The sequence below is a fragment of the Oncorhynchus tshawytscha genome, linkage group LG05, assembly GCF_018296145.1.
Source record: "Oncorhynchus tshawytscha isolate Ot180627B linkage group LG05, Otsh_v2.0, whole genome shotgun sequence".
Taxonomy (NCBI): Eukaryota; Metazoa; Chordata; class Actinopteri; order Salmoniformes; family Salmonidae; genus Oncorhynchus; species Oncorhynchus tshawytscha.
Window position 1 is genome coordinate 62150039 of NC_056433.1, and position 21413 is coordinate 62171451.

At 43.7% G+C, this 21413-nt stretch overlaps 1 protein-coding gene across 2 annotated transcripts in view; it reads right to left on the reverse strand.

Annotated features, from left to right (window-relative positions):
- Positions 1–5070: 5070 nt before the first annotated feature.
- The window catches only part of ipo13b (importin 13b), a 46967-nt gene continuing 30624 nt past the window's right edge, over positions 5071–21413 (reverse strand). For both annotated transcript variants that reach the window (XM_024421736.2, XM_024421737.2), the window contains exons 10-24: positions 20824–20944; positions 20600–20747; positions 19709–19890; positions 19584–19610; positions 18998–19132; positions 12790–12942; positions 12613–12693; positions 12350–12487; positions 12136–12232; positions 10725–10777; positions 8031–8097; positions 6752–6810; positions 6098–6187; positions 5820–6001; positions 5071–5722 (exon numbers count right to left, since the gene is read on the reverse strand). In XM_024421736.2, coding sequence (XP_024277504.1) covers positions 5626–5722; positions 5820–6001; positions 6098–6187; positions 6752–6810; positions 8031–8097; positions 10725–10777; positions 12136–12232; positions 12350–12487; positions 12613–12693; positions 12790–12942; positions 18998–19132; positions 19584–19610; positions 19709–19890; positions 20600–20747; positions 20824–20944 — 1630 coding nt within the window. In that variant the 3' untranslated portion in view covers positions 5071–5625. The remainder of the gene's footprint in view (positions 5723–5819; positions 6002–6097; positions 6188–6751; positions 6811–8030; positions 8098–10724; positions 10778–12135; positions 12233–12349; positions 12488–12612; positions 12694–12789; positions 12943–18997; positions 19133–19583; positions 19611–19708; positions 19891–20599; positions 20748–20823; positions 20945–21413) is intronic.

Consider the following 21413-nt stretch of genomic DNA (forward strand, 5'->3'; position numbering starts at 1 on the left):
CAAAAGGCTGCTTACCTTCCAAGTCCAAAAGTAGATATTCTTCTGAATGGCTGATCCGCAGAGACCACAAATTGAAGAGCACCCCACGTGTGTGAGCACCCCACACCAAACTCGCCACCACACACCCACGATGAGAAGTCGACGCATGCGTGCTTCTGTTGTAAACTTTTGGTATGATCCTGATTGTACATTTTCTTTTAAACGTTTGTAATTCCCTTCGTGAAAATTAGGAAGAAGCCCATGAAAATGATAAATGAATACAGCTTGGTGCCATATTACTGATTTTCTTTCTGTATTTATTATAGGCAACACAGACCTAACATACTGGCCAGTAGGAAGTGCGCGCGCCCGCGCACACACACACAAACACGACTCGCCATCAGATATATTTAATAAATTAAAACATGGTACAAAAAAGAAACAATGTACATTTCATCCCCGCTCCAACCCTCCTCCTCCTCTCTCTTTGTCAGTGACAAACATACTCTCAGACAGTTCCCTTGACCATAGGATGCAGTCAACCCTAGACACTGATCTGAAGTCAGTCTTGCATCTTCAGTCCATGTGGTTAAATTGAGGACCCACTGAGGGTAAGCTGATCCTAGATCTTTATCTAATGGCCAACTTGTACCCAGAGCATTATCTCACAGCGTCACACTCACAGTATTTCATAATCTCCCAAAAACCACCCACCCAACCCCACCCCGTACCCCAAAAACACACACATGCTACATGTCTGCAGGCACCTAGTGACACAAAGAGGGATTGGACAGAGGTGATGTCATAAGGAAGCAGGAAGTACACATGGGAGCCAGCTGCTCCAATCGTTTCATCCATCCTAAATGGTACCCTATTCTCTGATTGCCATCTATTTTCATGAAGTCATTTCAGACGCAGTCTCAATTCCATTCACAGAGAAGAGTTCCATTCCATCAGTCTCCAACTGCAAATACACTTCCTGAATAATCTTTATGACATCACTGACTACCCCTCTCAGTCTCGTTCTAGGAAGACACCCGGTTGGGTGATAGGACTCAGGTTGCTTGTTGACAAGCACTGGTTAAGAGCAGTACGGTGTGTAGTTTGTTCTACTGGTTTATAGATCATACTAATGAGTTCATCAAGTCAATGGTTAGGACTGGTCAGTCAATCCAGGAAATATGGAGGTTAGTGGACTGTTGCAGTTCTTGTGTGTTGTGAGCAGAGAACATTTAAGTGGAGTACTCAGTATATGTACTGTATGTAGAGGAGGACTAAGAGAGTGTCAAATGGAGGGACGGGATCTGTGTTTAAAAGGGGAGGGGGTGTCTGTGTTTGGTAGGAGAAAGTGATGAAGGTCCGATATAAGTGCACTCAACAAGTGGGGAGGCAGACATTTGCTCACACTCATGCACACTGCATCGACACTGCACACACTCCCCTACACACACAACATGATTAATCGAGTTGCACGACTACAGTGACTGTACAGTCCACAGATAGGACAACACACCCTCATGTATTCCTTCCCCTCCCCTCACAACACTCATCTCACCAACCTCTGCATCACTCTCTTCGTCACCTCTTCTCCCTCCTCATTGATCGATCATTGGACATTCTAGACTCTTAAGGAAACTACAGTTGTGTGTGTGTGTGTAGCGCTGGACAGGGGCAGGACAGCACAGTATAATCCTCTGCTTTAGTCTAGTTGGTCAATGGTTCAACCTTCAATCGGCACATAATTCCCCATAAAGGCAAATATCAAAATAGACTAGTTCACATGACATTCCAAAATAATTTTGGCAAACGTAAGAGCTTTGGGGAGTGTGAGTCGGTGTTGTATGGTATACGGTATGCTGTTAATATGTGTCAGTCCACAGAATCCTGTTCCGTCATTGGTCCCTCTCTCTTCCTGTTTAGCAGCAGGACTGGCACCCCCTTTGTTTCGTTATATAGGTGTGTGTGTGTGTGTGTGTGTGTGTATAAATATATATATGAAGTTTACATACACTTGGGTTGGAGTCATTAAAACTAGATTTTCAAACACTCCACAAATTTCTTGTTAGCAAACTATAGTTTTGGTAAGTCAGTTAGGACTTTGTGCATGACAAGTAATTTTTCCCAACAATTGTTTACAGACAGATCATTTCACTTATAAGTCACTGTATCACAATTCCAGTGGGTCAGAAGTTTACATACACTAAGTTGACTGTGCCTTTAAACAGCTTAGAAAATTCCAGAAAAGGATGTCATGGTTTAGAAGCTTCTGATAGGCTAATTGACATCACTTGAGTCAATTGGAGGTGTACCTGTGGATGTATTTCAAGGCCTACCTTCAAACTCAGTGCCTCTTTGCCTGACATCATGGGAAAATCAAAAGATATCAGCCAAGACCTCAGAAAAAAAATTGTAGACCTCCACAAGTCTGGTTCATCCTTGGGAGCAATTTCCAAACGCCTGAAGGTACCACGTTCAACTGTTAAAACAATAGTACGCAAGTATAAACACCATGGGACCACACAGCCGTCATACCGCTCAGGAAGGAGACGTTCTAGGTCTCCTAGAGATGAACGTACTTTGGTGCGAAAAGTGCAAATCAATCCCAGAACAACAGCAAAGGACCTTGTGAAGATGCTGGAGGAAACGGGTACAAAAGTATCTATATCCACAGTAAAACAAGTCCTATATCGACATAACCTGAAAGGACGCTCAGCAAGGAAGAAGCCAATGCTCCAAACCACCATAAAAATGCCAGACTACAGTTTGCAACTGCACATGGGGACAAAGATCATATTCTTTTTTGAAGAAATGCCCTCTGGTCTGATGAAACAAAAATAGAACTGTTTGGCCATAATGACCATCGTTATGTTTGGAGGAAAAAGGGGGAGGCTTGCAAGCCGAAGAACACCATCCCAACAGTGAAACACGGGGGTGGCAGCCTTATGTTGTGGAGCTGCTTTACTGCCGGAGGGACTGGTGCCCTTCACAAAATAGATGGCGTCATGAGAAAGATAATTATGTGGATATATTGAAGCAACATCAAGACATCAGTCGGGAAGTTAAAGCTTGGTCGCAAATGGGTCTTCCAAATGGACAATGACCCCAAGCATACTTCCAAAGTTGTGGAGAAATGGCTTAAGGACAACAAAGTCAAGGTATTGGAGTGGCCATCACAAAGCCCTGACCTCAATCCCATAGAAAATGTGTGGGCAGAACTGAAAAAGCAGGTGCGAGAAAGGAGGCCTACAAACCTGACTCAGTTACACCAGCTCTGTCAGGAGGAATGGGCAGAAATTCACCCAACTTATTGTGGGAAGCTTGTGGAAGGCTAGCCGAAACGTTTGACCCAAGTGAAACAATTTAAAGGCAATGCTACCAAATACCAATTGAGTGTACGTAAACTTCTGACCCACTGGGAATGTGATGAAAGAAACAAAAGCTGAAATAAATCAATCTCTATTATTCTGACATTTCATATTCTTAAAATAAAGTGGTGATCCTAACTGACCTAAGACAGGGAATTTTTTACCAGGATTACATGTCAGGAATTGTGAAAAACTGAGGTTAAATGTATTTGGCTAAGGTGTATGTAAACTTCCTACTTCAACTGTATGTATGTATGTAGGTATGCGTGTATATATATATATACACATACATACATACACACAGTACCAGTCAAAGGTTTGGACACCTACTTATTCAAGGTTTTTTTAATATACTATTTTCTACATTGTAGAATAATAGTGAAAACAAACTATAAGATAACACACATGGACTCATGTAGTAACCAAAAAAGTATTAAAAAAATTAAATATATTTGAGATTCTTCAAAGTAGCTACCCTTTGCCTTGATGACAGCTTTGCACACTCTTGGCATTCTTTCAACCAGCTTCACGATGTAGTCACCTGGAATGCATTTCAATTTTACAGGTGTGCCTTGTTAAAAATTAATTTGTGGAATTTCTGCGTTTGAGCCAATCAGTTGTGTTGTGACAAGGTATACTGAAGATAGCCCTATTTGGTAAAAGACCAAGTCCATATTATGGCAAGAACAGCTCAAATAAGCAAAGAGAAACAACAGTCCATTACTTTAAGACATGAAGGTCAGTCAAACAGAAACATCAAGAACTTTGAACGTTTCTTCAAGTGCAGTCACAAAAAACATCAAGCACTATGATGAAACTGGCCCTCATGAGGACCGCCACAGGAAAGGAAGACCCAGAGTTACCTCTGCTGCAGAGGATAAGTTCATTAGAGTTACCAGCCTCAGAAATTGCATCCCAAATAAATGCTTCACAGAGTTCAAGTAACAGCCACATCTCAACATCAACTGTTCAGAGGAGACTGTGACTCAGGGCCTTCATGGTCGAATTGCTGCAAATAAACCACTACTAAAGGACACCAATAAGAAGAATAGACTTGTTTGGGACAAGAAACACGAGCAATGAACATTAGACTGGTGGAAATCTGTCCTTTGGTCTGATGAGTACAAATTTGAGATTTTTGGTTCCAACTGCCGTGTCTTTGTGAGACGCAGAGTAGGTGAACGGATTATCTCTGCATGTGCGGTTCCCACCGTGAAGCATGGAGGAGGTGTAATGGTGCTTTGCTGGTGACACAGATTTATTTCGAATTCAAGGCACACTTACCCAGCATGGCTACCACAGCTTTCTGCAGCAATATGCCATCCCATCTGGTTTGCGCTTAGTGGGACTATCATTTGTTTTTCAACAGAACAATAACCCAACACACCTCCAGGCTGTGTAAGGGCTATTTGACCAAGAAGGAGAGTGATGGAGTGCTGCATAAGATGACCTGGCCTCCACAATCACCCAACCTCAACTCAATTGAGATGGTTTGGGATGAGTTGGATCGCAGCGTGAAGGAAAAGCAGCCAACAAGTGCTCAGCATGTGGGAACTCCTTCAAGACTTTTGGAAAAGCATTACAGGTGAAGCTGGTTGAGAGAATGCCAAGAGTGTGCAAATTTGTCATCAACGCAAAGGGTGGCTACTCTGAAGAATCTCAAATATAAAATATATTTTGATTTGGTTAACACTTTTTTGGTTACTATATAATTCTATATATGTGTTATTTCATAGTTTTGATGTCTTCATTATTAATCTACAATGCAGAAAATAGTAAAAATAAAGAAAACCTTGAATGAGTAGGTGTGTCCAAACCTTTGATTGGTAATGTATATTTATTTAGTTCTTTCCAAAGATACAAAGGTAAACTAGCTAGCTACGGACAGCAGGTACAGTACCACTATCATCTCAGATGCTAAACAACCAGGAAACAGCAGGGAAACAGCCTCTGAGCCACAGATGATCCCAATGCAACAACAGAGAGAGAAAGGAGAGAAAGAGGGTGAAGAGAGGGCATGCTGGGAGTTGAAGTCACAAAAGGGAAGGAGAGAAAGAGAGACAGGGGGAAAGAGAGGAAAGAAGGACAGCAGCCTTCGTCAGACCGTTGAGTGGTGTGATAGAGCACCATTTGTCCAATGGTTGGCCTGTATGGGGAGCTGTTTTCTGTTCTAGGGGGAGGGTCTAGTTTCAATCGTCCAAGGAAAACTCCAGTGTTGAGGGGTTTGTGGGTACTGTGGTACCGTGGCATCCAGCCTGGGGAAGTCGTGGCAAGGTCAGGGTCAGTATTCAGCGGCGTACTCGGTCCCGTGAAGCCCTCTGCAGACTAGTGTAAACTCCTTTACTATGTCCTTCACCCTCCGCTTATTGACTCGCTCTCTAGAGGGAGAGCGGGAGGAGAGAGATGGGGTCAGACACAGAAAGAAAAGCTAACAGCAGCATTGCCTAGGTGAGTGAGCAAGTATGTGTGTGGTACCTGAGTATCTGTTGGGTGAAGGTGTCCTTCTGTTCTGTGGTGACCCTAGTGGAGGGGAAGCCTGCTGCCTGCAGCGCCTCTTTCAGCCACACAGTGAGAAGAGGGAAACAGTGCTTATTGAGACTGAACAGCACCTCAGCAAACTGGTCCATCAGACTACGAGATGAACCTCCCCCGATTGCCTGGAGAGAGAGAGGAAAGACCAGTCAATAAGGTGATATGTTTCAGTATACGGTAGGACATCTAAAATACATTAGCGAGGATGCATGTAGGTTTACCTCTAGTACAGCCTGCAGCAGTAGTTTTCCATCCTCCTGCACCACTCTGGCCACTGGGGGCACATCTGAGCAACGGGGCAACAACTCAGTCTACGGCACACACACAGGGACAATCAGAGAGAACCACAAAACTAAGAACACATTTCAACAAGATCCACCTTGGTTAACCAAAAGCATACAGTTCCCTCTGTATTTATTTGGACAGTAAAGCTAAAACCTTGGCACTATACTCCAACATTTTGGAGTTTATCAAATTAGGCAAAAGTCCAGAATGTCACCTTTTATTTGAGGGTATTTTCCTGCATATCTAGTCCCCCCATTTGAAGGTGTCATAAGTATTTGGACATATTCACTTATGGTGTATTAATGTAGTCAAAAGTTTAGTATTTGGTCCCATATTCCTAGCACGTAATGACTACATCAAGCTTGTGACTACAAACTTGTTGGATGCATTTGCAGTTTACTGTACATAAAGTTCTTTCATTTCTAAACAGCAAAACAGATATTAAAATACCCTCAAATACAAGGTGACATTCTTTACTAAAATACATTTGATCTCAAATCCAAAATGCTAGAGTATAGAGCAAAATAAAAAATGTTTAGCTTTACTGTCCAAATAAATACAGAGGGGCATGTGTGTGTGTGTATACTCACAAAGAACAAGCAGGTAGACTTCACTGTTGGAGCCTCTGGGAATTTGAGTGACAGTACTCCTACAGGAGAGAGAGGAGGGGGGGGATTTAAAGAAACATAAAAATACAAAAGCTAATACTATTTAAACTATTTAAAGGGCGACTGCACTTCCTGATTTGGCCTCGTTTGAAAGATTGCTCATTAAGTGGCCATGACTGAAGACAAACGAGAGTCGTCTTGGTGGTGTGGTTTGATCTGGGTGTGTTATTATCTCCTACCCTGGCAGGTACTGTTGTTTGTCCCTCATGAGTCAGCGTAGCAACAACATAGCGTCTTCCTCAAAATAGTCACTTCCTATCAATTGTCAGAATTAATCTAAGAAAATCAAGAAATCTGTAATTAATTTAGAAGTTTTTGCAGAGGAGATCTTAGTCAATTTTACATCTCGCTAAGGTGTTTGGTGCAGTATTTCGCAAGTAACTTTTTTTCTGAGAATGATAACATGTCTACAACTTCATAATCTGCAAGCTGTGAAACTATCGTAAATAAAGCACAAGCTACACATTGTTCATCAGTGCCCAAAATCACTTGCTAGCTAAGTTCCAACTCTATGTTCACCACAGGCGAGTGGCAATGCGTGTACTTCAGTGCTGTTGTGTTTTTTACAACTTTCTCCCTATAACCAGAGTGTGTCTATCTGGCAGTGTTTCATAGGGAATCATGTTACAAAGCAGGTCGCGGGGGACACAAGATGCTCGCAAATGGATTTTGGAATATTGACAGGTTGCAGTTATGATACAAGTGCGCTCTGATCGTCTCAATTCTAATTTTGCCCCAAAAGTGGCAGACTTGCGTGATTAACACTATCAAACATCAGTCTGATACGCTTTATAAAGAACAGGTCTGTCTCACTGTCTGGAGGTTCTGGATGCTGTGATTGGATAGAGCGCGTGCAGCATTAAGATAGAGCTTAATTAGCACAGCTGCTTCTCTTGTGTTAGTGAGCACTGGGCAAGTAAACATGTGACAAACTCCCTTACAAAATTCAGTTTTGGACGAGACTGACTTTATGTCCAAATATATCCGATTTACACTTTGAAGTCAATTTTGACACTAGAATGAATGTTTCTAACTCACATCCATGCCACATAGAACCAACTTCTCTGGATTTAAATGGCCTAAGGGGCAGTTGACCTTTAAACACTTTCTAACAGTTTTACAGTGTGCATGTTAAAAGGGACGCGGCAACACACACACAATGATCAGTGTGCTTGTTGGAAGCAAAGAGACACACACTTACCACAATGGAACACAGCTTTCACGTCAAGACTCTCAGACAAGAAGAGATCTGGCTTCCGTTTGAGGGCCTACAGTAGGAGGAGGCAGACAGAGGCATGACACAGGGCAGGAGTCTGTGCCCCTACTCCATGGGTACACCCTCTCTCTGCTCCCCCCCCCCTCCACCACCACTCTTCTAGCCTCGTAGACAGAACTGTCTGCTTTAGACAACTCCTTTGTCATTGCCATGTTCAGCTGTTTACCCACAAGGTCAGGAACAACTTGTAGTCCGAGCTGAACAACAAGAGGCAAATTCTGATTCTCCCTGATGTGTGATCTCGTTCACTACCCATCTGGGATTTAACAGCATTGGATTGGTGTAGACAAAGTGTTTCTTACACCCATCCAATGTTTTTAAATCCTTGAGGGGGAGTTAATGTGAGTTGGGCTAAAGGAGTTGTCTATAGCAGGTAAACAGATGAAGCTACCAGGCTAGACTACCCCACTCTCCCTACGACAAACTACCATTCATAGAGTAAGTACACAACTCTGCTCCAATGCAAACTCGGCAAACAAACTGGAGAAAAACAAAAATAGAAAATTATTCCAAACTTAAGTCAAACTAAAGGCAATGATGGTTCTGTAGCTTTTGTATCAATTTCATTCTGATACACTATTTTTTCCTCCCTTTTTTGGCCTGGTTGGATTGAATATGCAACATAAGTAAGTAAAGTACATGTACGGATAAATACAACTGATACTGTAAGTAACTCATTCAGGATGGAGGAGGAGAGGGGGACAGAGGGAAGAGGAGAGGAGATCAGATCTATCCAAAGATTAAAGGAATAAGAATGTAGAAGGAAGACAAAAATTAAAAAAAGAGGGCAACCAATTCACCTGAATTGATTAATTAATGGAATATTAATTAATTTGGGCTTTGATTGGCACTGGGCTGGAATTACACCAGAAAAGGGGCGTGGCTCTGGGATTCTAACCAGTAAGGTCACTGGGAACTACATAGAGGTCGACCAATTAATCGGAATGGGCGATTAATTAGGGCCGATTTCAAGTTTTCATAACAATCGGAAATCTGTATTTTTGGACACCGATTTGGCCGTTTGAATTTTTTTTTAAACACCTTTATTTAACTAGGCAAGTCAGTTAAGAACACATTCTTACTTTCACTGACGGCCTAGGAACAGTGGGTTAACTGCTTAACTGGAACGGTTCCGTATTTCACTGAAAGAATAAACTTTGTTTTTCTAGATGACAGTTTATGGATTCGACCATATTAATGACCTAAGGCTCGTATTTATGTGTGTTATTATGTTATAATTAAGTCTATGATTTGTAGGAGGAGTCTGACTGAGCGATGGTAGGCACCAGCAGGCTCATAAGCATTTCGTGAGTTTTGCCAGCAGCTCTTCGCAATGCTTCAAGCATTGCGCTGTTTATGACATCAAGCCTATCAACTCCTGAGATTAGGCTGGTGTAACCGATGTGAAAAGGCTAGCTAGTTAGCGGGGTGCGCGCTAATAGCGTTTCAAACGTCACTCGCTCTGAGACTTGGAGTAGTTGTTCCCCTTGCTCTGCAAGGGCCGCGGCTTTTGTGGGGCGATGGGTAACGATGCTTCGAGGGTGGCTGTTGTGTTCCTAGTTCGAGCCCAGGTAGGAGCGAGGAGAGGGACGGAAGCTATGCTGTTACACTGGCAATACTAAAGTGCCTATAAGAACATCCAATAGTCAAAGGTATATGAAATACAAATCGCATAGAGAGAAATAGTCCTATAATAACTACAACCTAGAACTTCTTACCTGGGAATATTGAAGACTCATGTTAAAAGGAACCACAAGCTTTCATATGTTCTCATGTTCTGAGCAAGGAACTTAAACGTTAGCTTTCTTACATGGCACATATTGCACTTTTATTTTCTTCTCCAATACTTTGTTTTTGTATTATTTAAACCAAATTGAACATGTTTCATTATTTATTTGAGGCTAAATTGATTTTGATGTATTATATTAAGTTAAAATAAGTGTTCATTCAGTATTGTTGTTATTGTCATTATTACAATTATTATTAAAAATAAAACAAATCGGCCGATTAATCGGTATCGGCGTTGAAAAATCATAATCGGTCGACCTCTAGAACTACATCCCAGGGTCGTGTTCAGTAGGACAACTGAACATGAAAATGTTTCTTATTGGACACGTTCAGTTTGTCCCTCCTCCTTTCAAAACATTCTCTTGTTTTTTGCCTACTGGACATGACCTTGGTGAACTCTGAACCGAACTCCCTCATCTTCAGACAAAGGTGTAGCTTCTGGTTAGAGCCCTGAGTATTGAAGAAGACAGTCGGTCCTTCAATAGCGCCACCTACTGTCCATTCTCTGCCCTGCCATTATGATGGGTCGCCCTAGGACCCTTTTTAACAAACAGAAAGAGAGCAGAGAGAGAGCTAGAGATTACAAGAGAGAGATAGAGAGAGAGACAAAAAGCAAGAGGGACAAAGAGACAGAGAGAGACAGCGAGAGAGAGAGAGACAGACAGCGAGAGAGAGAGACAGCGAGAGAGAGAGACAGCGAGAGAGAGAGACAGCGAGAGAGAGAGACAGCGAGAGAGAGAGACAGCGAGAGAGAGAGACAGCGAGAGAGAGAGACAGCGAGAGAGAGATTGAGAAACCCAAAGTGAATGAAATAAGAAACCAAAAACACACCTGAGCTTGGAGTTGCATAAATGAATCAACAATATCAGGATGATCCCTGGGTCCTAAAATATAATAAAGATGAAACTTAACAAATCATAAAGAGAATAATAATAATAATATACAAACAGCAACTCAACCGATTCAACAGTCATGTGGAAAGAAAAGAGAACAGAAAAGATCTCATTGAAATAATTGTCACACGTGAGTAAAGAACAAACAAAGGGGGAGAGAGAGGGAGGAGGGGCGTGTGAAGCTTTGGAAGAGTCTCAGAAAAACAGGAGCGGTTGAACGAACAGAAAACAGGTAGAGAGAGAAAACATGGGTTCCGTTTGGAGATAAAAAAGAAAGTAGTAACGAGAGAAGGAACAAACCTAAAAATAACAAAAGTGGGTTTGGAGTGGGGAACCCAGGAGGCACCTCTGTGACGCTTCAGAGAAAAAGGGGCGTCCAGTCCCAAATCAACCCCTTGCCTCTACCTCCTTCCCCTGGACTAGCCCCTATGATTCTCTTCTAGACTATACACCCTAGGGGCTTGCAATGTCATACGATAGGCAATATGATATTTTTCTGTGTGGCTTACAACCATCCATGTGCCAAGGGGGTAGGGGCTGGGGGTCAATTTGGGATTGGGTCAATAGAACCCCTGACCCCTACCCACCCCCCAAAAGGTGAACACTTGGGAGGCAACCATTCCCTTTACTGTTCCCAGACTCCAAACAAGCCCCAACCCCAACCTTACAGGCTTATTCAGTGGGGTGCAACCCAGATAGAAATGCAATGTATAGAGCACACACAATTCCATTCTGTAAAACCGAGAGGGCTGTCTATTCTACACAATACATTTCTATATGAACGTTGTTCTGCAACAACATTCTGTAACGTTGCACCATACTGTATAAGATACAGGCCACAGTGTAACATTTAAGGTCACCTGCTCAGAAAGAAAGAGTTCAAGAAAGCAGGAGAGGCAGCCATTATCAATCAAACACAGTCAAAGCAGAAGAGGGGGAGTAGGGAATGAGAGGACAACTAAAAAGGGAGAAGAGAGAGCTGGACAGTATTCAGATAACCACTGGATAATGTCAGTGTGAAAAACAGAACTTCCTTCTAATGCTTTTCTTTTCTAATTCTCTATAGCAGCACAGGAGGACAGAGGATGCATATCAATAATCTAACGTGACTTCCTCTCCTCATTGCCTCCCCTTCATCTGCACTCATCTAAAAACACTGCAATATGATGCAATAGGTGTTTTCAACTGTCCAGCTCCAAGGAGAGGAGACAAGGACTTTAGACTACTGAGATGCATCCATTGTATTTCCCCTGCTGCTGAAAGCAGGTGTGTGCAGGTTTCCTGTCAATCAAAATCACCCAAAAGAAAAACAGACATTTTTCACACCCCTCCCCTGCAGGACCCCCTACCTTGCTGGAAGATGGAGAGTGTTACCGAGGTAACCAGCTCAAATAGAGCCTTGATGGGAGGGAAGTTGTCCGTCTCACTGGCAAATATATGGACCATCTGTCAAATACAACCACAGATGGTTTCACACTGGTTAAGGTGTTTGTGTGTGTGTGCCTCTGATGCGTGTGTATTGTGTTGGCGTGAGTGTGTTCAAGCGTGTGTGTGTGTGTGTACCTGTCGTGTGAGGTCCAGTGCTGAAGCTTGTGGTATGGTACTGTACATCTGTCCTAGCATCTCACTGAGCTGAGACACCATGGGGGCAAAGTCATGGAGGAGAGTCCTCACCGACTTCTCAAAGATAGCACACACGGCCTGGGAGGAGGGAGGGAAATAGGGGAGAGTGAAACTGTTCATTTTCAGCTTATTCAGGTCAGATTTTCTTATGCTTCAGATATTAAAACATCACTATAGGTCTGTCCAGTGTGTGCTTGTCTCACCTCCACCACCTGAGAGTCATTGAGCCACTTGCTGAGGACCGTCTGAATGAGAGCAAAGACCTGCTGTAGGACCACCACCACCTAGAACACACACCGGTTAGTTTGAGTAACCTAGACAACGCTAAACACTCCCACTGAGCTGGCGTGTGCCTGGGTGTTGATGGTGATGTCTCTCACCGGGTTAGGTCCTGGTGGTGGCGGGGCTGTTTTGACAGGTGGCGCTGTGCCCTCTCCTGATTCGTCTTCCTGCTTGCTGATGTCCAGCGTAGTGAAGAGATTAGATAACAGACCCAGGATGTGGATTATCGCTAGTTTATTGGACGGGTTGGGCTGGAGAGAGGGATGAGGGAGGGAGAGAAAGACGAGAAAGTAAGTCATTAGCTTCAGGGAGACAGACAAACAAGATTTGCCATGTCTTAACAAGTGAAACAAAAAGAGAGACCGTGAAAGAACATGAAAGAGAGAGGGATGAAGTGAAAAGGACAGAACTTCTTCTAAAGAAGTGAAAGAGACAAGAGATGATTTTGGGTGCGTCAGTCAGTTGATGGCCTCTTCTTTCTGCAGATTTCAGACACACACTCTCCAGGGTGACAACACTAATTAAAGCTTTGTTAGTACCGATTTAATCACCGCTCTGTATCCATGACAATGGAACTGTGGCGTACAAGGGAGGTGTAATGCAGCTGGTCTGACTCCCTTCGCTTAATGAGCAATGTTGCTACTGAACACACACACACACTTTTCAGAGTTGAGATAGGTGTGTGCAACTTGGACTTATACCCAAATCATTCACTGACATCAATGGGTGAAAATTTGAGTCGAGTGTCCAGATCTTAAGTCAGAATGCCACCCTAAATGCATAAAAACAGACAATGGTTGTACTGTAGCTTACAATATAGTGGATGTGCAGTTTCACCTCTTGCCTCAAGGTGCCAGTGTTTGTCAGGCTGCACAGACAACCTGATTCCCTAGTCTGACGTCATGGCTATAAATCACACAACCAGACAGGTAGAAAGGGAGAGAGAGGGAGAGAAAGAGACAGGCAGCGAGAGCAGAGGCAGAGAGGCAGAGCAGAGAGAGACAGCGAGAGGAGGCAGAGAGAGAAAGATAGCAAGAGAGGCAGAGAAAGGAGAGAGGCAGCAAGAGGAGGAGAGGCAGAGTGGAGAGCGAGAGGAGGCAGAGGAGAAAGACAGCGAGAGGAGAGGCAGAGGGGTGAGAGACAGCGAGAGGAGAGGCAGAGAGGAGAGAGAGAGGCAGCAAGAGGAGAGAGAGAGAGGCAGTGAGAGGAGAGGCAGCGAGAGGAGGCATCAAAGCAGCAAGAGGCAGAGAGGAGAGAGAGAGACAAGCAGCGAGAGGAGAGGCAGAGAGAGACAGGCAGAGAGGAGAAAGAAGGCAGGGAGGAGAGAGAGAGTCAGGCAGCGAGAGGACATGCAGAGAAGAGAGCGAGAGAGACAGGCAGCGAGAGGAGAGGCAGAGAGGAGAGCGAGAGAGACAGGCAGCAAGAGGAGAGGCAGAGAGGAGAGAGGACAGAGAGACAGGCAGCGAGAGGACATGCAGAGAGGAGAGCGAGAGAGACAGGCAGCGAGAGGACATGCAGAGAAGAGAGCGAGAGAGACAGGCAGCGAGAGGACATGCAGAGAAGAGAGCGAGAGAGACAGGCAGAGAGAGGAGAGGCAAAGAGGAGAGCGAGAGAGACAGGCAGCGAGAGGACATGCAGAGAAGAGAGCGAGAGAGACAGGCAGCAGAGGAGAGAGAGGCAGAGAAGAGACAGCAGAGAGAGACAGGCAGCAAGAGGAGAGGCAAAGAGGAGAGCGAGAGAGACAGGCAGCGAGAGGACAGGCAGAGAGGAGAGCGAGAGAGACAGGCAGCAAGAGGAGAGGCAGAGAGGAGAGCGAGAGAGACAGGCAGCAAGAGGAGAGGCAGAGAGGAGAGCGAGAGAGACAGGCAGCAAGAGGAGAGGCAGAGAGGAGAGCGAGAGAGACAGGCAGCGAGAGGAGAGGCAGAGAGGAGAGCGAGAGAGACAGGCAGCAAGAGGAGAGGCAGAGGGAGTGAGACCGGCAGCGCAGAAGAGAGGCAGAGAGGAGAGCGAGAGAGACAGGCAGCGAGAGGAGAGGCAGAGAGGGAGTGAGACAGGCAGTGAGAGGAGAGGCAGAGAGGAGAGCGAGAGAGACAGGCAGCGAGAGGACATGCAGAGAGAGCGAGCGAGAGACAGGAGCAGGCAGCGAGAGGACATGCAGAGAAGGAGAGCGAGAGAGACAGGCAGCAAGAGGAGAGCGAGAGAGACAGGCAGCGAGAGGACATGCAGAGAAGAGAGCGAGAGAGACAGGCAGCAAGAGGACATGCAGAGAGGAGAGCGAGAGAGACAGGCAGCGAGAGGAGAGGCAGAGAGGGAGTGAGACCGGCAGCGAGAGGAGAGCGAGAGAGACAGGCAGCGAGAGGACAGGCAGAGAGGAGAGCGAGAAAGACAGGCAGCGAGAGGAGAGGCAGAGAGGAGAGCGAGAGAGACAGGCAGCAAGAGGAGAGGCAGAGAGGGAGTGAGACCGGCAGCGAGAGAGAGAGGAGAGGCAGAGGAGGAGAAAGACAGGAGAGAGACAGGCAGACGAGAGGAGAGGCAGAGAGGGAGTGTGACCGGCAGCGAGAGGAGAGGCAGAGAGGAGGTGACAGCATTCCCTCCCCCATATGCCCCCTAGGCACAACTATGACAACATAACCAACAAAAACAGGTCACAACTCCTGCAGGTCTGTTGCATGCTGGGCATATACATAGTCAATGGTAGGCTTCTAGGGTACTCCCATGGTTGGTACACCTATAGCTCATCTCTTGGCAGTAGTACTGTAGCCTACTTTATCACTGACCTCAACCCAGACTCTCTCAGAGCGTTCACAGGCAGCCCACTGACACCCCTCTATCAGATCACAGCAAAATCACACACTACTTTAACAGTGCAATACTCAATCATGAGGCATCAAAGCCAAAGGAACTGAGTAATATTAAGAAATGCTATAGATGGAAGGATTGTAGTGTGGAAACCTACCAAAAAACAATTAGACAACAAATTCAATCCCTTTTAGACAACTTCCTGGACAAAACGTTCTACTGTGATAGTGAAGGTGTAAACCTGGCAGTAGAAAACCTTAACAGTATATTTGACCTCTCAGCTTCCCTATCAAATCTAAAAATTTAAAACAGAAAGCTCAATGTAATTGAATAATCCATAGACTAACCACTTCTGGGAAAATTGGAAAACACTACACAAACAACAACATGAAGAATTATCTATCCAAAATTGAGATATATGGGTAAACCACTTCTCCAATCTTTTTGGCTCTATAACAAAGAACAAACAGCAAAAACATATACACGATCAAATACAAATCTTATAATCAACTATTAAAGACTACCAGAACCCATTGGATTCTCCAATTACCTTGAATGAACTACAGGACAAAATAAAAATCCTCCAACCCAAAAAGGCCTGTGTTGATTGTATCCTCAATGTAATGATAAAATATACAGACAACAAATTCCAATTGGCTATACTAAAACTCTTTAACATCATCCTTTGCGCTGGCATCTTCCCCAATATTTGGAACCAAGGACTGATCACCCCAATCCACAAAAGTGGAGACAAATTTGACCCCAATAACTACCGTGGGATATGCGTCAACAGCAACTTTGAGAAAATCCTCTGCATTATCATTAAGAGCAGACTAGTACATTTCCTCAGTGAAAACAATGTACTGAGCAAATGTCAAATTGGATTTTTACCACATTATCGTACGACAGACCACGTATTCACCCTGCATACCTAATTGACAAACAAACAAACAAACCAAAACAAAGGCAAAGTCTTCTCATGCTTTGTTGACTTCAAAATAGCCTTCGACACAATTTTTGTCGTGAGGGTCTGCTAAACAAATTGATGGAAAGTGGTGTTGGGGGAAAAACATACAACATCATCATAAAATCCGTGTGCGGTTAAAATAGGCAAAAAACACACATTTCTTCCCACAGGGCCATAGGGTGAGACAGGGGTGCAGCTTAAGCCCCACTCTCTTCAACATAAAAATCACTTCTCCTTGGTTGTTGACAGAAGCACTAGAACAGTCTGCAACACCCGGCCTCACCCTACTAGAATTTGAAGTCAAATGTCTACCGTTTGCTGATGATCTGGTGCTTCTGTCAACAACCAAGGAGGGCCAACAGCAGCACCTAGATATTCTGCCAGACCTGGGCCCTGACAGTAATCTCAGTAAGTCCAAAATAATGGTCTTCCAAAAAAGGTCCAGTCGCCAGGACCACAAATTCCATCTTGACACCGTTGCCCCAGAGCACACAAAAAACTATACATACCTTGGCCTAAACATCAGCGCCACAGGTAACTTCCACAAATCTGTGAACGATCTGAGAGACAAGGCAAGAAGGGCATTCTATGTCATCAAAAGGAACATAAAGTTCAACATACCAATTAGGACCTGGCTAAAAATATTTGAATCAGTTATAGAACCCATTGCCCTTTATGGTTGTGAGGTCTGGGGTCCGCTACCAACCAAGAATTCACAAAATGGGACAAACACCAAATTGAGACTCTGCATGGAGAATACGGCAAAAATATCCTCAGTGTACAACGTAAAACACCAAATAATGCATGCAGAGCAGAATTAGGTCGATACCCACTAATTATACAAATCCAGAAAAGAGACGTTCAATTCTACAACCACCTAAAAGGAAGCGATTCCCAAACCTTCCATAACAAAGCCGTCACCTACAGAGAGATGAATCTGGAGAAGAGTACCCTAAGCAAGCTGGTCCTGGGGCTCTGTTCACAAACACACCCCACAGAGCCCCAGGATAGCAACACAATTAGGCCCAACCAAATCATGAGAAATCAAAAAGATAATTGCTTGACACATTGGAAAGAATTCACAAAAAAACATAGCAAACTAGAATGCTATTTGGCCCTAAACAGAGAGTACACAGTGGCAAAATACCTGACCACTGACTGACCCAAACTTAAAGAAAGCTTTGACGATGTACAAACTCAGTGAGTATAGCATAGCCACCAAAGTACGTTCATCTCTAGGAGACAGAACGCGTCTCCTTCTTGAGCGTTATGACGGCTGCGTGGTCCCATGGTGTTTATACTTGCGTACTATTGTTTGTACAGATGAACGTGGTACCTTCAGGCGTTTGGAAATTGCTCCCAATGATGAACCAGACTTGTGGAGGTCTACAATTTTTCTTCTGAGGTCTTGGCTGATTTCTTTTGATTTTCCCATGATGTCAAGCAAAGAGGCACTGAGTTTGAAGGTAGGCCTTGAAATACATCCACAGGTACACCTCCAATTGACTCAAATTATGTCAATGAGCCTGTCAGAAGCTTCTAAAGCAATGACATCATTTTCTGGAATTTTCCAAGATGTTTAAAGGCACAGTCAACCTGTGTTTGTAAACTTCTGACCCACTGGAATTGTGATGCAGTGAATCATAAGTGAAATAATCTGTCTGTAAACAATTGCTGGAAAAATTACTTGTGTCATGCGCAAAGTAGATGTCCTAACCGACTTGCCAAAACTATAATTTGTTAACAAGACATTTGTGGAGTGGTTGAAAACCAAATTTTAATGACTCCAACCTAAGTGTATGTGAACTTTGACTTCAACTGTACATAATACGACATGTGTAATGTCTTTATTATTTTGGAACTTCTGTGAGTGTAATGTTTACTGTTCATTGTTATCGTTTATAACACTTTTGTATATTATCTACTTCACATGCTTTGGCAATGTTAACATATATTTCCCATGTCAATAAAGCCCCTTGAATTGAAAGAGAGAGAGAGAGAGAGAGAGAGAGATGAAACTCTTCATTTGAACTGCCATCTCTTTTCACCCAGACACTCAGGTCTCTGCTGACTCCAGAACAATAGATCAGGGGAGAAAGACTAATTCAACACTGATAATGTCACATCCTTATTTTTAGTTCATGTCAGCTCCTTATTTTAAGAAAATGTCAAAACCCTATTTTTAGCTCCTATATGAAGGCCCAGATTCATTAGATGTGACATTTAATAAAGTAAGAATCTGGTGTGTGTGTGTGTGCTGTGTCAGAGTGGGTGTGTCTTATGTCCCTGTGATTCAGTAGCCCATTGCTTAGTGATGAAGCCAATCTGGTCCCACAGAGAAATGTTCAACTGTTCATATGGACACAGTCCAACAGAGACAGAGACCGAGAGAGAGAGCGAGAGTATGTGTTGCATCCATGCAGACACAAGGTCTGTTCATATGGCCCCAGTCCAATAGAGAGGTAAGTATGACACTTTAACAGTTACCACAGTGTGTGTTGTGTGTGTGTGTGTGTGTGTGTGTGTGTGTGTGTGTGTACCGTCTCATCCGCTAGTTTCTCAAGTTGCTGTATGTAGGGTGTAATGAGGGAGTGCAGGTTCCTTAGTATCTCCTCCACAGGCAGAGCAGACAGCAGGAAGCCCAAGGCCTGCATCAGCCACATACACTGACTGGTCTGAAGTGGGAGAGAGGAAGGGAGGAGAGGTAGAGTGAGGAAGAGAGAGGAGGAGGAGGAAGAGGGGAGAGAGGAAGAGGGAGGAAGAGAGAGAGGAAGAGGGAGGGAGAGAGAACATTATACATTTCCAGGCCTTTGAAAGATAATGTGACTCTTTGTGTAAGTGCTGTTTGCTAGCTGCCATCCATCAGTCTTGTCACCAGCTCTAACCTTGCTCTTTGTTTTCATGACAGAATGGGCTGACTCATTCTATTGTCTGGTGTAAACTTCCTGTGCTAAATTTTATTTTATTGAATACGCTCCTTGTTGCATGTAGTAAATGCGCAGATAATAAAGTTATTTGAATTTTGACACTGTCCCAGACTTTCATTATACATGTTTAGAGTGGGTCTAGTGAGTTGGCACATTGGGATTTTGGCTTGCATTATTTACAGACAGGACTAGAACTGACCTTGTGAATCTGCTTGATCAGCACCTCCTGTGAAGAGGAGAGGATAGCAGATGTATCAGTAGAATGATTTATATTGACGCAAATGTAATAAAACATGAAATGTGATATACAGCACACACACAAACCTGTGATACAGCCACTATATTTGTAGCGTAGGGCGGCAGGTCGAATTTGCATTCTCTGCAGATCTTCTTGAGTGTGGAGACAGAGGAGACGGAGAGGTCTGGGTTCCCCAAGGCCTGGAGTACCAGAGGTAAAACACTACTCAACATAACCGGGTGGTCTGCCAACCACTCTGCTAGAGCTCCTACAGGGAGGGAGGAACACAGTGGATGAAAGAATTTAAGACAGTAACACTGTACGCTACAGGAGACAAACAAAGGAGTCTGATGCTTTTGTTAGGGTTCGTTCCTTACGCCGTCCTTTGTCAATCATTGGTTCATTGTTGAAATTAGCATTATGACAATATATTTAATTAAATCATTCAAAAACCTTTATTCATGCAATTGCAGACAGAAGTTGACAAACAGGAACATAGCACGCACGTTTCTGAGTAAGTTCTGCATGCAACAAAAGGTCTCCAGTGGTTTTATTAAACCCTAAGTCACGCCCTGGTGATGTCACTGCCTACATCATCATCCTCTACTCCTGGGACCAAAACCATGCCTACAAAGCTGTATAAACAGGGCCTTTACTGTTAGCTACACTTAGCAGTAAATGTCCCCTTCCCCCAAAGTTGATTTATTGTGGAATGTTTACCTAGTCTTATCTCCTTCACTCCCCTGCAGAGTTGTCTTAGTCACACATTGAGTGAGTGAATGACCTTATAACCCATCCTCTTCTATTAATATAACATAAGCATAATCAATTATTCTAATACATCAAACATTTGTACAGCCCCAAATCATGACAGCTAGGTGAATCCCGACACTTTTCCTGTCCAATTTTTTTTTTCTCCTTGTGATTCCCTGGATGAACAAGACACAAAGAAATGACAGCTATGACCGTATCAATACCTATAGTGAACATAACGGTGTCGGCCAGTTGGATGTTGTTGATGCTAATTCTGGGGATGAGTCCAATCAGGCCTGGGATGACATCAGAGTAGTTGACATCTATTGTCTCCGCTATCGACTGGAACCCATATAACAACGCTTCTGTATGCTGGAAGAGACAAACGGCTTCAGACAGTGCGTGGGTGTTCAGTGTGTGTGTGTGTGTGTGTGTGTGTACACTGTACCTGCCATGACGAGGCTTGTTCTGTGTTGGTCAGTATTCGTCCTAGTTTCTCATACAGGTTACTGAGCAGCTCAGCTCCTAGCATCTCATACACATACATCAGAGTGTCGGAGATATCCACCCTGGAACACACGTGTTACCAACAGAAGGCAAGGTTTTGTTATAGAGGTGGAACTATCAATACTATGGGGGAAAGTGATGTGTTTCAAGGTTCTTTTTTTAGTCCACTGCTTTTTTCTATTGAGTTAACATGTACAAATCATGTGTTGCCAGGGATGCAAACTAGTGATACTTTTTTTGTTGTTGCATTGAAACATGCAAAAAGTCCCTGCTCGGGGGAAATGTAGGCTTTAACTAATTAAACAACAAATAATATGACCTACATGATCAGTCTCTGTGTGTAAAATAAAACGTGGTTACTGTGAACATAACACACAGCTAAAAAATGTAAAGAAAGCAATCCAATGTTATTTGTTGCCTAGACTTTACTGCAAATGACACTCAAGTCTTGAGAAAAAAAAACAATACACTGATATTACAGTTAGCCATGACAGCCTTTATAATAGAACGCTTGTGACCACACATACATAT